Source organism: Typopeltis vanoorti, chromosome 3, assembly GCF_054136105.1.
Source record: "Typopeltis vanoorti isolate ZY-2024b chromosome 3, IOZ_Tvanoo_1.0, whole genome shotgun sequence".
NCBI lineage: Eukaryota > Metazoa > Arthropoda > Arachnida > Uropygi > Thelyphonidae > Typopeltis > Typopeltis vanoorti.
This window is the reverse complement of record NC_143551.1, coordinates 128,271,406-128,288,836: the sequence shown is the minus strand read 5'-3', so window position 1 is coordinate 128,288,836 and position 17,431 is coordinate 128,271,406. Positions and strand designations below refer to the sequence as shown.

General features: G+C 31.9%; 1 protein-coding gene across 3 annotated transcripts in view; it reads left to right on the top strand.

The window, feature by feature from the left end:
• The window catches only part of LOC150108556 (DNA-directed RNA polymerase III subunit RPC7-like), a 66,054-nt gene that overhangs the window by 45,578 nt on the left and 3,045 nt on the right, over nt 1–17,431 (top strand). For 2 of the 3 annotated variants that reach the window (XR_016548136.1, XR_016548135.1), the window contains exon 5: nt 1,478–1,547. Coding sequence is in view for 1 of the 3 variants with exons in the window: in XM_090390847.1 (XP_090246973.1) it covers nt 1,478–1,561 (84 nt within the window). In the remaining 2 variants the exon portion in view is untranslated. Of the gene's footprint in view, nt 1–1,477; nt 2,638–17,431 lie in introns of those variants that run through there. The other variant, XM_090390847.1, reaches the window with a different exon arrangement.

The following is a 17,431-nucleotide window of genomic DNA, read 5'->3' as shown; positions in this document are numbered from 1 at the left end:
GGGAAATACCTCTGTAATTCTCATATTCAGTTTGATTTCCCTTTTTATATATGGATGCACTGAGAGCTCTGCTCCACTCTTCTGGAATTTGCCTCTCTAACCAGGTCTTCTGAATTATGCAATGCAGCCACTGTAAAACTTTTATACCTCCATATTTCAGCATTTCTGGCCAATTTTCATCTATTCCAGCTGCCTTTCCACATATCAGGTTTTTGCTGATTTCTTCTTCTTCAAGTATGGATATGTATTCCTGACTGCATTCGTTTTGGGAGTTTTCTACCATCATACAGACACTGGTTGTTTCATTTAGCAGGCTTTCAAAATAATTACTCCAGACATTTAGAATATCATTATTTTCAGTTTTCATGTCACCTTTATCAACTCTTATTCTTTTTATGTTACTTTTTCTTCATTTCTAAGCTTTTTCAATAGTCTCCAGAATATTTTACCACCTTCCTGATGTTTATTTTCTATGTTCTTACCAAAGTCTTCCCATGACTTTTCTTTAGTTGGTTTTACACAGTGCTTAGCTTTTTTTACATTTTTCTCTTTATTCTCTAAGAGTACAAGCAGACTTACTTTACAGGAACTTTTGATATGCTTTCTTCTTTTTCTTCACTGTCTCTTTAACTTCCTGAGTCCACATTGGAGTTCTGATTTTTCTATCCTTACAGACAACCTCACCACATTCCTCTCTGGCTGATATATATTTGGATTAACAGCACCAGTTGTAATGATGGTAGTGATGAACAGCACCATCAGTTGGTGTTGTACATCACTACTATGGACATTTACTATGGAAAAATTATAAATCAGAAACACAGTACATGTGATATTTTCTTAATATCTTTAGCCAAGGAATGAAGTAGAATAGTAAGAGATTCTCATCTTATGTAAATATCAGGAACATCATATTGTATTTGCCTTGTGTTCTTTCTTCATTTGATTTGCTTGTTGTTCCACACTGATGATGATATAGTGTTAGTTTTAGCAAGAAATATTTGTGCTAATTTTCATTTATAGTATTTAATGTATCTAACATGGTTCACTCTCTATTGTTGATTTAGTTACTAAAGAAGTCTTTACTCTTATAAAACAAAATTAAGAATCCTTTATTTAAATTAAGATTCTTAACAATGGTTTAAGTTTGAACATCTGTGGTTGTATTTGATATTTATGCATCGTAAGTATCTTGTATTAATGATAAAAATAGTATTGTTGCATGTGATCTTGTTGTTGTTTACATTTGTCAAATGAATTGGAGGAATAGTGTGCTTTCATTTTCTTTTATGCCACTTTTAATGTAGTTAATTTCATTAATTTAGTAGTTAGTTTGCTATAAAAATATTCTTGGGTAATTTACTGTGAAATGTTATCATTTTTATTTCTCTTATATTTTATGCATTATAAAATGTTTTGATTAATGAAAATGTTCTGTATGTTGAATATGAACTAGCATCATCATTTTTTGTTTTAGGGTACAGATTATGCTTTCAACTATTTTGACAATGGAGAAGATTTTGTCGAAGAAGATGATAATGATGAGGGTCCTGTTTATTAAATACTTTATATTAAGCAAATTTTTTAAGTTGTTCTTTTTAAATGTAATATGATGCAAATGATGTATAAAGCAATGGATTGCAGATTAATTAATTGAAATTTATTTCAGTTCATTGTATTCTTCATGGAAGAGCTCATGACTAATAATCTAATAATAGTGTATTAAATAAGCCATGACCAGTTAAAGAATTCAGTTATATAAATCATACCGACTCATTTAAATGATCCATGAATTGCAAATTCATCTTTTTTCTTTGGGCACTGTTCAATGTTTATATCATGCTCTATAAATATAAATTAATGGTGTATTAAGAGACATTCTCATCTGCACATGGAAAAATTTTTAAGCTGTTACATAAATAACTTTGACTCAGTGCATGCCATTCTGCTCCAGAAAAGCTTAATGCAATCAGTTGAAGCCATGTTGAATGGAGAACATCTTGAAATAAATTTGTTTTGTAAGGTGAAATACAATATAGTTACATAATTTCTAAATACCTATGTCCAAATGTGGGCCAGATAAAACACTTTTTATGTTTTGTACATTTTATTCCTTAATAGAACAGTACATCTCTGTCATACCAGTTGCTTTTGATTCTCTTATCAGGCAGTGAAATTTCATTAACAAAATGTGTTTTATATATATATGTGAGTGTGTGCAATCGCAGTAGGAAACTCATAGGGACAACAAGATAGTGAATTTTCTTTAAAATATCATTGATATCATCTCTTCATATATATATATATATATATATATATATATATAGAGAGAGAGAGAGAGAGAGAGAGAGAGAGAGAGAGAGCAGAAAACAGTTAAAATGTAACACAAACACAAAATTAGATTAACATTATGCTGTCATATAACATAATTAAATATGAAAAAACTGAAAAACTCTGTTGTCATGAAATGATGAACTGCCATTGGTCATAGCATGTTCATGGGTGTTGGCAGATGCTGTCAATGGAAAACAGCACAGTTATTAAAATGGTCTTGAGGTGTTCAAATCAAATGTATATGATATTCTATAAGTGAAATTAGTGGCTGTATTAAGAGAATAAAATAACTTTGGGTTGACTTTCTTTAGGATAAACTGACCAGAAAAATAGACACAGCAGGCATAATACATCGGCCTACCTTAGCTTCTTTGACAGTAATTCCAAATGACATCAACAACTTCCACCTTAGGGTCTAGTTTTGCATTTGTCAGTTTCAGATTATACAGTTGACTCTCACTGTAACAAACGTGTATGAACAAAAATAATTTATAGTATTTGTAATAAAGCTCTCTTCAAATTCAAAGTATACTCTGCAGATATCGGTTCATAAAGGCATATAGCTTTCTTTATATTTTCTTTGAAACCACCTACTTTTCACATCCATATAAAAGAACTGATTTAATACGTGCATTCAATATTTTTATTTTTTTGTGTCTGTGTGAATATTTTTCATTTTCCATACTCTATAATTTTAGCATATGCACTTCTTGGTTCTTGAATCCTTATATCAACATCTCTAATTGCTCCTCCATCTGCAGATAAAACACTGCTGAGATACCTAAATTAAAATTTGGAAGTTATTTTATTTTTCATTTTAAATTGTATTTGTATCTTATTCACATTAATTCTCATTTCTTTTGTTTTGTTTATATTTATTTTCAAACCAACTTTCTGTGATTCTTCTTATAATGTGATCAGTTTATTCTGGATATCTGTATATCTATGAGCAGTTAGATATACATCATCTACATAGTCTAGATCAGTGATTCTCAACCTTTTATGCTTCATGCACCCTCTGGAAATGTGTATATAACTGGTGTACCCCTTGTATAGATAGATAAAACTATAGTTATAGTATTCATAATTTGTATTCAGAAATATCGATAAACAATTTTGAAACATGTTCATTTAACTTCACAGTAAACTGAAACTAAACATAACTAAGCACAGCAAGTGAAATAAATCATAACAAATACATAGAGCAGTAAGAAGGCACGTTCATTCACTTAGAATGGATGTTTTGACTGGGTGATCAGCTGTTCAGGTAGGTTCGGCTCTCAGATGGGGAAGGAGGATTGACAAACGTGTATAGACATGAACTACAGCGGCGCACTTTGTCACTCAGTTCTCAGAAATTAATCAGTATCAGTGTTGCCAACTTAGAGACTTTTAAGCTCTTACGCCGTACCCCCAAGGGGTACGGCGTAAGAGCTTAAAAATGCATACCGCAGGTTGAGAACCCCTAGTCTAGATCATCCAGTTTTATTTATTTTCCATGATGTTTCTCTGGTATGTGTTTCTGCTGTCTGTTCTAGAACATGATCTAGCACCAGTATAAATAGTAAGGGAGATAGCAGACCAATATCCATTATCTTCTGAAGGCTTTTTCATAATTCACAAACAGTAAATATATAAGGAGAGTTAAATTTATCTGACTGTTCAATTATTATTCTTAAGGTATTAATGTGGCTTATACATAATCTCTTTGGCCTAAAACCAGATTACTCTCTTATTGTGCCTTCATATAAAAAAAAAGATTCTCGAGAGAGTAATTTTGCTAATAACACACAGCATGTTTATGTCCCTTCAATTATTACAATTTCCTAAATCTCCTTTCTTTGGTATTTTTCTATTATTTCTTTATTTCAGTCTCATTTCCCCAAATACCTTAGAATAATGGGTAGAGCATATTTGTGATGCCAGTTTTTAGAACATTTGCAATGATACCATCATGTCCTGCAGATTTCCCAAATCCAATTTTAGATGGTGAGCTGGTATCCACTGGTATTATTTAAAATTGTTGTGCCCTTGGTGCCAGTTCTTTGAACCATTGTCATTTATACTTTCTAGCACATTTCTTAACTTTTTTACTTAAAATGTAATATATATATATGTGTGTGTGTGAGTTCATTCATTTTCCTTTTGGAGAGAGTTTTGTACACATAATTTTGACTCGACTTTTTTCCTTTCATCCACTAGCCTCTAAGTTCCATTGATAGCCATTCTTCTTTCTCTTCTTTTATTTTTTTTTACTTTTTTCCATTTAGCTTGTATATCATTTCTCATATTCCCTTCTCATCAAAACTTTATTTTAAACTCTTTAAGGCTTCAGCATTTTTAAATTTACAATATTAAATTTGTGTGTATTAAGTGTTTTCCCCTTGTGTTAATTTTTTTTTTTTTAATATATAACTACACAGATCCATTTATTTATCATCTGATAAATAAATGGATCTGTGTAGTGGATCTGATAATCTCAGCATTTCTTTATTTTAGACATCTAATAGCATTGGCATGCACTTTTGATTGATGGCAGTATGATCTGTTTGAGTCTCTGTTTTGCCATCTAGTGACACCCAGGTTACTTGATGTATTATTTTATGCTGAAAGATTATGCCACATATTACTAAGTTTACCACTTTGCCACATAGTTCCACCAAATTCATTATTTACATTTCTTTCAAGGTCTTATCAGTTTGACAGTAAAACTTTTATTTTTCTTCAAAGGGTGTATTCTTATTTGGGGCATATCACTGTACAACTTTAGCCTTTACTGTTATTCATTCTGAAACTGGTTCTCATTCAGTCATTGCTTGACTAAGCCTTTTGTTCTTGAGGATGCCAACACCATGTTGATGTGTATCAGTTATGTTGGGCATCCCTGAATAAAGAAATACACTCCTATTGGGACAGTTTATTTTATCATTATCATTCCATCTTACTTCAGTCATCCTCTAAAAATTAAAGATGCCAAGAAATTATATTCTTGGTTTAATCCTTTTCCAAGTGTAAGCAAACAAAGTTTGCACCTGACTGATTTTCAGGACTGGGCAGCTCGTATATATAGTTGCTAATAACTTCACATCACTTGCCTTAGTATCCCATAATGCAAAGCACATCTCCTTACGGACATGTATAATGCTGTGTATTATGGGAAGGGTCACTACCTATCAGTTTCGACATTTATTGAGGTCTCATCAGTGAGAGCCAGACCCATAGGTGGTACCAAGGTTGAAATAATGCAGAAGTCATATTTCCATATAAGAGTAGTCAAAAGGTGTCACACCTTTTGACTACTCTTATATGGAAATACTCTGGATTAGAGATAGTTGTTCAAAGTTTTTCCACTTGGTCATACTATAAAGATGCGAAGAAATTATATTCTTGGTTTAATCCTTTATCTAAGTGTAAGCAAACAAAGTCTGCACCTGCTAAGGCAAGTGATGTGAAGTCATTAGCTTCTATCCTGAAAATACTTCTGGTGCAAACTTTGTTTGCTTACACTTGGATAAAGGATTAAATCAAGAATATAATTTCTTGGCATCTTTAATTTATAGTATAACCAAGTGAAAAAATTTCCAACAACTATTTCAGTAACCTTCAATAATTCAATCTTATATTTTTCCATCTCCTTTTCTTAGATGCGCTGGCTTTCCTGTTTGATAATGTTTTAACAATCCATTGGCCAATTCATACTCTAATTTTCCAAGCTTTAGTCATTACCAACTAGTTCATCTGATTTCTCCATTTATATGACTTGAAAACAGTATTTAAATTTTTGGAGAATTCTAGGTTTTTTTAAACCTCAGATTTCCTATTCTGATGGTAGTGCTGCTACCTCAGCATCCAGACATGCATTTCCTCTTGTGCAGATGTTTCGGTTATACTGCTGATATTTGGCCACCAGAACCTCATTTGCAATAACAGATTTCACCACGAGAAGTCAAGTGTGGTATTTGAGTGGGAGAGACTATATGTTACATACCATGAAGTCAAAGACTTCATAATATTATACAATCACCACCTCTTAGAACCCTTCAAAAAGCTTGGTATTCTTTTTTTGTTCTAAACATTACTTATCTTCTGTTCTACATCTTATACTTTATAAATTCCAAATCCACCCAACCTTAAAATATTGTTCTTACACCTGGGGTGGTTTACCCAAAAAACCTCCCTCAGAATGCTAGATTGTATTCTGAATTCCCCCATTTGCTTTCCCATAGACACTGTTTCTGCATTGTGTCTTTTCTATAGGTATTTTCTGTGGGTGCCATTATTCTTCCATTTCCCTCTTTCATGTATGAACATGGGTAGCAGTTTGTTAATATTTATATACCCTTCAGCTCCAGAGACCCAGCAAATCAACTTCTCATCCTTTTCCTTCATTCTTCTCCTTTGGGAGTTTTCTCCAATACTTATAATCTCCATCTCTTCAAAAAAACAAATTAACAGATTTCTTTCTTCCCTCTATCTCCTTTATCACTTGCTCACACATGATACTATCATATTATAGGTCTTGAGGCTGCTTGTATGGGAATGATTAAAAAAAAAAGGGAGGGGGGTGTTTTATTTTGCACAGTGTACTATGCAAAAGTTACTGGTGGGAAAAAATAATACTTTCTTGAACTATTAAATCTATTAATGGTAGTTTTATAAACAGCCTACATTTAAGTAGTGCAAAAGTCAAAACATAACCAGTGAAGAATGCTTAGTTTTAAATGTTTATTCTCATATTTTTTTTCTTTTATTTTCAGTTGCCAATGGGCACATAAACTTATTACATCTTGAAGATCACTTAGAGAGAAAATAACACACGAAAATCCATTTTTGATTTTTTTTTTTTTTTTAATGAGTGGTTAGCAGATATGCTAACCACTCATTAAATCTTAGATTTTATCAAAATCTAAGATTTTGAAAAAATTTCCTTTTAGAATTTAGGATGAGAATTAAGTTGGGCCTCAACTAAAGATTTACAGATTTAAACTTGTGAAGCTTAATTTCAGTACCAAAGTTAAATATCACAAATTGTTTGCATGATATTTTATCTGTGTTTTATCTTCAAAGTTTGAAACTTAATACTAACATGATAAATATTAACATAATAATATTTATAGATTGACTGTGAGTAATGTGTTTTTCAGCAGCCATTTGCTACATCAGATGTACTTAACTTGTTATGAAAGGATTGGTTAGTTTTGTTCATATTTATAGCCATGGCAACATAGATATTTAATATATGTAGCACTTTTTGGATTAATTTAAAACTAAATGCATCTGTGCTCAATGGGTGAACTATTTTTTTTTTCAGGAGTTGGATATCATATGCTGGTAAATACAGTTCACAGCATTCGAAAACAAGCAGTAGTACTTGCTTGCTTAAATGTGTTTCATTGTATTTCTCCAGCTTATTGTGAATATAGTCTGTGAGTGCAAATTACAGAATTTTATTTTAGATAAAAAGAACACCACAAGCCAGTAATTACATGCTGTTTCTTATGAAGTATGCAAAAATCTTTTCAGTATGCTTTTCATTTACAAGAAATCAATGTGTATATTTTGGAAATGGATAATTCCTTACTTTTTTTTTTTCTCTCCCTTGTAAAAAAGGCATATCCAGCTGTCTTAAAATAATGTTAGCTCCTCATTATTTTTTAAGATTATTTCAGCTTTATTTATTTAGTTAGTTTTTTTTTTAAACTAACCTGACCTGCAGAGTGGCACAGGATGATATTAACAAACAAAAATTTTCTCAATATTATAGTCTAACCAAGTGGGGGAAAAACTTCCAGCATCTTTCTCTAAATCCAGAGTAATTTAATAATAAGGTGGTACACCTTTTGGCAACTCATATAGGTAAATATGACCTTAGTATCACCACTTCTGGGTCTGGCTCCCACTGACGAGACCTCAATAAAGGTCGAAACCAGTCTGGGTAGTAACCCTTCCCTTAATGCATAGCATTATACATGTCCGCAAGGATGGGAGATACTGAGACGGAGTGATGAGAGCTTGGTTCACCTTTACGAGTTGCTTCAGTCCTGAAGATACTTCAGGTGCAAACTTTGTTCGTTTACACTTGGATAAAGGATTAAACTAAATTTATTATAGTCTAACCAAGTGGAAAAGAAAAAACTTCCAATTTCTCACAAACTTGTTTATTGTGCAGATGCTACAGACTTGATAATCTAACATATTTTTGGAAAATATTTTATGGTATCATGTTCAATATGTCTTTGATTCAGATTTATGGTAACATGTTAGGTGTATTCTTCCATTTTATGCAACATCTTGAAGACATACAGCAGTGTATGTACTTTCCCTGCAAGGTATGGCACAAGACATGACAGAAGTGAACAGTTGGGCCTCTCACTTCAGTGAGATCGATATATATTATTGTTTTTTATTTTTCAGGATCAGCTTTTCTTTTGTATATTTCCATTTTAAAAAAAAAAATCACATGGTTTAAGTTGTGACTCAGAGGTAGCATGCAGAAAAATCCACCATTTGCTCTGTGTTTCACTGTCCTGAATAAATAACTGGGTATCTGCAGGCAACTAGAGTAGCCATGAGTTGCAGTAGAAAACCATTCACTAACTTATGCAGATACTGATTGGCATTTAGTTTGTTGAAGAGACAGATCTAAAAACCATGATTTGACAGGGCTAGTGGTCATTTTTTTCCTCTGTGGGTGCTTTTTTTTTTTTTTTCATGAGATTGGTGGGGATGGGAAACAGCACATCCCCATATATTCTTTTTACATCCAAATGAAATTTTGATATATTTCATTTGGAATATTGCATTTCTGTTATCTTCTCTGCCCTTGTGGTAGCTTTTATCAAGTTTAAACAGTTATTGCCATAGGGAAACTTTTTAAATCATTTCTTGAACTGAACACAGGTATTTCAAGTTAACAAATTGTTTTTCTTGTTTACTTGCATCTGTTGGCATTCCTTTACCACCTTCTTGTTCAAACAATTAGAATAAAGTGTAGCATCTCTTCCTGGTGTCTGAGTTAGAAATAAAATATGAAGTATTTTCTGTATAAGCTACTTTTTTTTTTATGAGCAGATAGTAAGCACAAAAAAGAAAAAAAAATGCATTTGTTGATCATTACTGTTTCTAGTATAATTATAATACACAAATAAGGTACAGTGCTGCTTTCTAGTGAAATTTCTAGAAGTTACTATATCTACTCAAGATGCTTGAGTGAAAATTATTAATAGGAAGCTGATAATGTGAATTAATTACATAGCTACTATCACCTGTACACCATTTGAGGGTGTACAGGTGATAGTAGCTATGTATTAGGATTAGGATTTTGATTTCTTATTAGGATTAGACATATTAGGATATTATCATATTAGGACAAAATCCTTATTAGAATTTTGATGAAATTTCAATGACATTTAACAAACCGTTTTGTTTTAATCAATATAAACATAATATTTCTTAAGCCACCCTGTATACACCAGGATATTATTTTCTTTTTTATATCAGACTTGTCATATCACTTTGTTTTGTTACTGTCTGAAATTGACCTATATGATTCAGTATAGTTAGGTGGTTTCACTGTAATGTAAATGGCATCCTGCTTTTAATATCATCACTCTCATGCCACTTGAGGCTAGTCACGGACAGCAGCTTTCCAGTCTATCTCTGCTGCCAAAATATTTGTAGAAGTTTAGTTATACTCTTGATGTTTCCCATTGATTTCCTTCATCTTCATGGAAGTATCTTTCCTTCAACTCTTCCATTGAAAGTTTTTTTCACTTGGTTATACTATAAATTAAAGATCCCAAGAAATTATATTCTTGGTGTAATCCTTTATCCAGTGTAAGCAAAGAAGATATGCACACGAAGTATCTTTACTACTGGGCTACTTATATAGAGAGGCCAATAATTTTGTATCCGTTGCCTTAGTGTCCCATAATGCAAAGCAAATCCCCTTTTGAGACATGTATAATGCTATGCATTACGGGAACGGCCACTACCCAGGCCGGATTTTACTTCTGTTGAGGTATGTTAAAGTGCAGGGATATCTCTCCAAAAACTCTGAGTGATCCACAAAATCACTCACATTCTCACTGAGTGATCTGAAAGGATCACTACTAAGCTTATCACTCCAGAACAGGAAACTCAGCAGTGACTCCACCCCGTGACAGGCCTACCACCAATCAGAGCCTCTCTACTCCTCAGGAAAAAGTGAATCTAAACACAAACATTATTAAACATCATTAGTGGGAACCAAATCCAGAAGAGATATCAAAGTCCTTATCCTTATAAGGACTGGCTTAAAGGGGCGAAGCAAGAATGCTTTATCTTCCCCGTTATCTGTAGAGGACAGTGTAGGGATAAGGTGTTATTGAGCTATTAAAGCTCTGATCATGGCAGGAGCGTAACAGCAATAGCCGAGCCTCAGTTAGAGCTTCACTGGCTACAGCATTGCCATCCATTACCCTCCAAGGGTATTGGATTGAATTAATCAGTCACCACATCTCAGATATCAAAGTTGAAGTAATGCAGAAATCATGTATTTTCTATGTACAAGTGAGGAAAAGGTGTATCACCTTATGAAATTACCCTGGATCAGAGATAGATGTTTAAAAAATGTAAACATGTAATTATATTATAAATTAAAGATGCCAAGAAATTATATTCTTTGTTTAATCCATTGTCCAAAAAAGAGGAGTGTGCTTTGCATTATGGGATACCAAGGCAACTGATGTGAAGTCATTGGCCTCTAATGGAATATAGTTGCTTGTCAAATTTAATTTATACTGTAAACCAGTGAAAAAACTTTCAACATCTCTGATTCAGAGTATTTTAATAATAAGGTGATACATCTTTTCACTATATGTATATGAGAAATATATTATTTCGGATTACTTCAAGCTTGGTATCCTCTTCTGGGTCTGACTCCCACTGATGAGACCTTAATAAAGGTTGAAACCAGCTTAGTGGACCTTCCCATAATGTATAGTACTTTATACATCTGAAAGGGTACGTGTATAATACTATTCTTTATGGGAAGCAAATAACTTAAGAGTATATATATAAATTAAACAATATGGACTAATGTGGAATACTAAGCAATTAATGTGAAGTCATTGGCCTGTATATATACAAGTAACCTAGTTGTGAAGATACTCCACATGCAAGTCTTACTTACACTTGGATTAATGATTAAACCAGGAATATAATTTCTTGGCATCTTTAATTTATATTCTACTCTTCCATGTTTGAGAATTTGCAGAGGTCTGAAGTAAGCATTTTCTACGTGTCCATACTATTGTAATTGTTTTATTCACGCTATTATTGGAATATGATAATTATTTATTTTTGATTCTCACTGGTTGTCATTTCAGTCCATACTGTTTTATTCATTTCCTAAGTTTTTTTTTTCAAAACTTCTTAATCTTTGTTTGAAATCCCAAGTTTCTATCAAAAAGAACTGTAGGAGTATCATTTGATTATAGACTCCAAGTTATTTGCAGAAAGAGATGTGTATTCTTCCCAATGGTAAGTTCAGTCATAGTAGACTATCCTAGATTTATTCTTTGTGGAATAGTTTGTGTAATTTTAAATGTGTCTATGATTAAGATATTTTTTTTTAACTGGTTTAATTTATTTTTCCAGTTGCAAGACTGTCTAAAAATGAATATAATTCATTTTTAGACATTCCTTGTTTTTATGTAGTCTTTTCTACCATGTATTTTGTTTTCTTTATCTCTAAATAAAACCATTCTTATTACTACACTAATGATCAAAAATTACAGCATATAATCTCCACCTATGTGATGCATGCTGATAAAATTGTAATTTTTACCATTTACAGATATTTCCCTTTTTTTTGGGGGGGGGGGGGTGGACTTTAACAACTATAGTAAAAGTCAGAAAACAAGATTGTGATTTCTTTAAATAACAAAAATATCAATGGCTTCTTATTTTAAATTGTTAAATTTAGAGAATAATTATTAAATCTATAATCAAAATGAAGTTATAATAAAATGGTGATGTAGAAAAAGCAATTTTTGTCAAAATCCACTTGTTTCTTCTGCCAGCTGGATTGAGTGGTTAGTGTACCCACTCTCCAACCACTGGGATTGGGTTTGAATCCTTGTTGTGAGCATGGATGTTTGTGATTGTCTTTAATTTCATTTCCCAGTGTGAGACCAGAGCCCCCCACTGATTGGAGGCCTGAAAATGTTCCATGTTTGATCTTGACAGCAGTGTTCCCAGACTATGTAATAAATAAAGAAAATTAATAAAAATATACATATATAATTGATAAACATGAAAAAAATCCTTAGCCCACTCAAGGTACAAATATTTTTGCCATACATGCTCAGTAGTTGCTGCCAAAAGAAAGTTTCTTGTGTTTCCCTGATTTTCCATTCTTATCACTACAATAATGAATCATCAGTTTTTAAGTGGTGTTTATTAAAATATATAATCATCTCTGATGTCAATTCTGCTGTCTGACGTGGCAGCTCTGAAAAAGCATTATATTCATTTTTAGATAAATACGTTTTCAGAATTGTAAGTCTGCAATCCTTCCAAACTTAAAGCAGCATAACTCGTGGTTTTGGTAAGTTCTTGAAAGGCTCCGCTAAATTTAGCAATAGTTCTATTAAAGACCCCTGACTTGAGTTTAATGTATTTAAATTATTGTCAGTTGTACAGATATTTAACCCTTGAAAATTTTCTTTTGGTTGTTGTAGCTTATAATAAAAGTAAAGTTCCACCTATTAGGTTCACCTTGAATGTTTAATTTAATTCAGATATCTTAATTTCAAGCATGCAGTGGATGAATGGTTGAAATATCCTACTTTTTCCTACACACTGTTATTAAATTTGATACTGATATGTGTGTTATGTGAAAAAACATGGAGCATTTACATAATAGTTCAAGACAACAGCACCACTACTGTTAAGGGATTTAAATGATGCTGAAATTGTTTGAAATGTGCATATCCTACGTTTGTAACAGCAAAAAAAAAAAGTAATCATCTCACTTGTATGACTCCCAGGAAAATTTTGACACCTCACAATTCAATATATAATCATATGATTATATTGAAAGTCTGTATTGAGCTAGTGCCGTATGAAGCTAATGAAACTTTCATTTGTATGCTAGCAGGTCCTTAATATCCAATGTCTGGCAAAGGTATTTAGCATCTGCAATCTTGTTTTTAATAGTTACAACATAATATAAATATCCGAAATTATTTCTGTAAAATATTTTCTTCCAGACAAACTGTACTGTGGTACAACTTGACTCGTTAGTTTTGTAAATTCATTTTGAACAAGTGAGCAGCATGTGTTATCTGATGTGATTATTTTGGCTATGACGTAAAATGCAAAGATTTTGGATGTTTGCATTTTTTTTTTTTTAGGTTTTTCTGTGGCATGAAGTAACTTGTTTTGGTGGATTTATTTTAGATTCTGACTTCATTGTACAAATTTCTTCACTGTGCTTACATTTTATGATCAATCATTGATGCTGTATGTGCATTTTCCTCTCTGTACTACTTCATTTGCATATTTTACAAATTTGGAATCTTTCCATAAGTTGCAACTGTTGCTTTTTTTATTAGTATTATATACAGTCAAAACTGCACTGTTTTTAAATAGTTTAAGACTACATAATATAAACTAAAATAATAACAAAATACCTAAAGCAAACAAAACTGACTTTGATATATGGTTGCACAAGATAAAGAGCTTATTCCCTCAATATATACTGCATTTGTTATGACACGTGCATATGTATATATATACCAAATTTTTTCTGCTTTGCCTGGCTAAATGTTGAATCTTTCTACTGATTCAGCTGAAGCCAAATATTTGCAGAACATGCTGAATTCCTAGCAGTTAGCATGTTGCCAAGTTATGACAATGATGAATTAAGATCATGTATAGCACTAATTGGCAGAAAGAATGCAGTTGATCTGTAGGATGAATTTGAAGAAGGGAGATGGATGTGCCTGTTATGCCTTTAAAAAATAAATTCTAGAAGTTACTTAAAACAATAGACTGAACATAAAAACAGCTTAATCCACTAAATTTTCAGTCTTCATAAAAAGCATGGATTTTTTAGTGTAATCAATTGATAACACAATAAGCTGTCTGGAAAAGATCTGACCAGTATTGCACATGCAAACTTTGCTTATGCTTGAGCAAAGGATTAAAACAATATAATTTTTGTCAAGTACAATATACTTTGTCAGCCAGTAGCAATTTTTTTTTTTTTTTAAGTGATGGATTATGATTTTAGAGGTCTTAATTTATGGACTGGGCCATCATTCTCATGCAGAAATCACTGTATAATTAGCTCTTAGCAAAAGATGTTATATATTTGGGTAATAATGATTAAGAAAAGAAATGAATAGCTGTAGTATTAAACACATGGAATGTGTTTAGTTCTCAGGATCTACATTTCACAGTCCCAGTATAAACTAATACTTGCCTTTGCATCCTCTCCACTGTTATTTGCATCACCTCGATAAGTGACGAAGAGACTAGATATGTGTACAATAGTTCAGGTGAGGTTATATCCAAAATGACTTCCTTATTCTTATGTCTGTATCAGTATAATACCAAACTTCTAATAAAAGCATGCTAATCAACACCTTGACTTATTCTTGTACCAGTTTATAAATATAGATAATCATGCATTTTTGAAACATGATCTTGAATACTTTAAGATGGTTCTTCTTCTGCAGGTCATTTACTAGATGATAGGATGTTTTCAGATCATTTCGTCAGTAATCTTGCTGTCTCTATTCTCCTAGATATGTCTGAAGTGAACACAATAATGGTATGTAGAGCTTTGCTCAGTCCAAAATTTGCAGAGGAACTGGGTGAAATTGTCAACATGTATAGCCTAACAAAAAGTCTTATGGAGAACACACAATTTACAGACAGAAAATACCATTAGTGGATGGTGGTAAGCAGCGTCGTTATATGTAGCTGGAGAATTAAGTAATGGAGGCAGTGAGTTGTGTAGTTAGTGGATTAAGTAGTAACGAAAGGGTGAGATGGGTGTAGTAAGAGTACCTTCCGGTGATAAGTCCTGCAACTCCTTGCAGGTGTCATGTAGTAATAATAATTGGATTGACAAAATTTTGGAAATTCATTTGGACAAAACTTGTAAATTATCTAAATTTGTCTTCTATATGGTTTTCATCTGGAAAATAAATTGAGTTGCTGTAATCTGGCTGTATTTTTTTAAAAGGTAAACATCTCAAATTTCAGAAATAAAAATGATTTTGCATATATCATCAATCCAGAGGAATGGTATGAATATAAAAAATTAAGTCAACTGTTTTGTTTCTGAAGATGTCAGGAAAAATGGTTTTTAGGACTTCAAATGCATGTTAAAATATATTAACCATCATTTCCTCATAAGAATTTACATTAATAAATGTAAGACTCTTCCTCTCTTTTCCCTTTCAAATTTCTTGAATTTCCAATATTAATTTTTTTTTTTTAATTTAAAAACTGATACAGAGAAAGCATTTGGTTGTAACAGGTGTTGCTCATTGTGCTAAAAAATTTTTTAAATTTCTTTGAGCATTATGAAGCTAGGTGTTCAGCATCTTTCAATGAATACAATATACTTAACAGAAATTAATCAATTTCATATATATTTAAAAATTTTTTCTCCTTTTCTAGTGAATTTTCTATACTTCAGTAGATTAAGATCTCTGAAAGGGATGGACATTGATATTTTTTCTTTTAATCTTGATGTAATCCGAGCCATACAAGATAAGAATTATTAAATGCCCAAATGCTGATACTCTCCATGAGGACATTACACATTGTTTGCTCCTTGGGCTGTCACAGTCTAATATGGTATAAGTCAAAATTTGGCACTCTAAAAACAATTACATATATAACTATTTAACTTACAAAGTAAATGCATTTTAATGACACATTAGCAGCACCAAATCGGGTATGTCCGATTTTTACTATTTTCCCTTATCATTCACAATTTTTATTAGATCAAATTGGAGATGCCTTCTGGATTAACATCTTTATATGGCAGTTCAAAAGAAAATTATGTATTGTTTAGAAGAAGCTATTAAGTTATTTAATAATTTTTAAGCTTAGTTCAATTAGCTAAGAAAAATTGAAATCTTCTGAAAATGAAACTTTGTAGTTACAGGTAAACTTCTCTGTAACAGTATCTGAATGGCATTAACTCTTCTGGATTTCACTTTTCCATGTTTTAAAAAGTATATCTACAAATAAGATATATAAAGCATCAATATATGAGAATCCGATTTCTGACTTTTGCTTAGTCCTTTAATACGTTTTTTTTTTTTTTTTTTTTTTTACAAATCAAGATGATCATGGTTATCTGGAGCAGGCTTTTATAAACATGTATGGCCATGGTGGGATTTGAACCCACAACCTGTTTGTTGGAGAGTGGGTATGCTATAAATTTATTGACATTTCAAAATGCATGTTGCGAGAAATATTTCTACAAGATTTTTTTTTTTAACACACACAGGAAACAATTATGAGCAGATAGCTTATTTCCATTCCACAAAAGACCTTCTTGGCATTTAAAATATTTGCTTGTTATTCTGTATTTCACAAATCAACTACTGGTATCATCAGGAACCAATACAATGAAATAGTGATATTGTACTAGTAGTATGTTATCTCACTTTCTTTCAATGCCAATGTGTGTAAACCAACATGTAAGTTATAAAGACAGGATGCCAAATAATTACAGTATAACTGGATTCTAGAATGTGTATATATATATATATATATATATATATATATTCTAGTCTTTTGTCAGTTTTTCTGCATATGTAAGGTTCTTGTCACAAAGTTCCTTAGTATTATTTTTTTTAAATACTAAAAAACCAAAAATCATATTTTAGTTATAAAAAATTAAAAGCCAGATATTGTAATAAAGTGGATTCTTCATTTGCTACATGCACTTTCTATTCAGTAGTAATGTGTGAAAAATGCTACTACAGAATGGAAGTTATCTTGTATTATTTGCTAGTGTTCATAACACTGTTTCACAGGGGGAAATTTTCACTCACTATCTGGCCAAGATATCATGAAAATC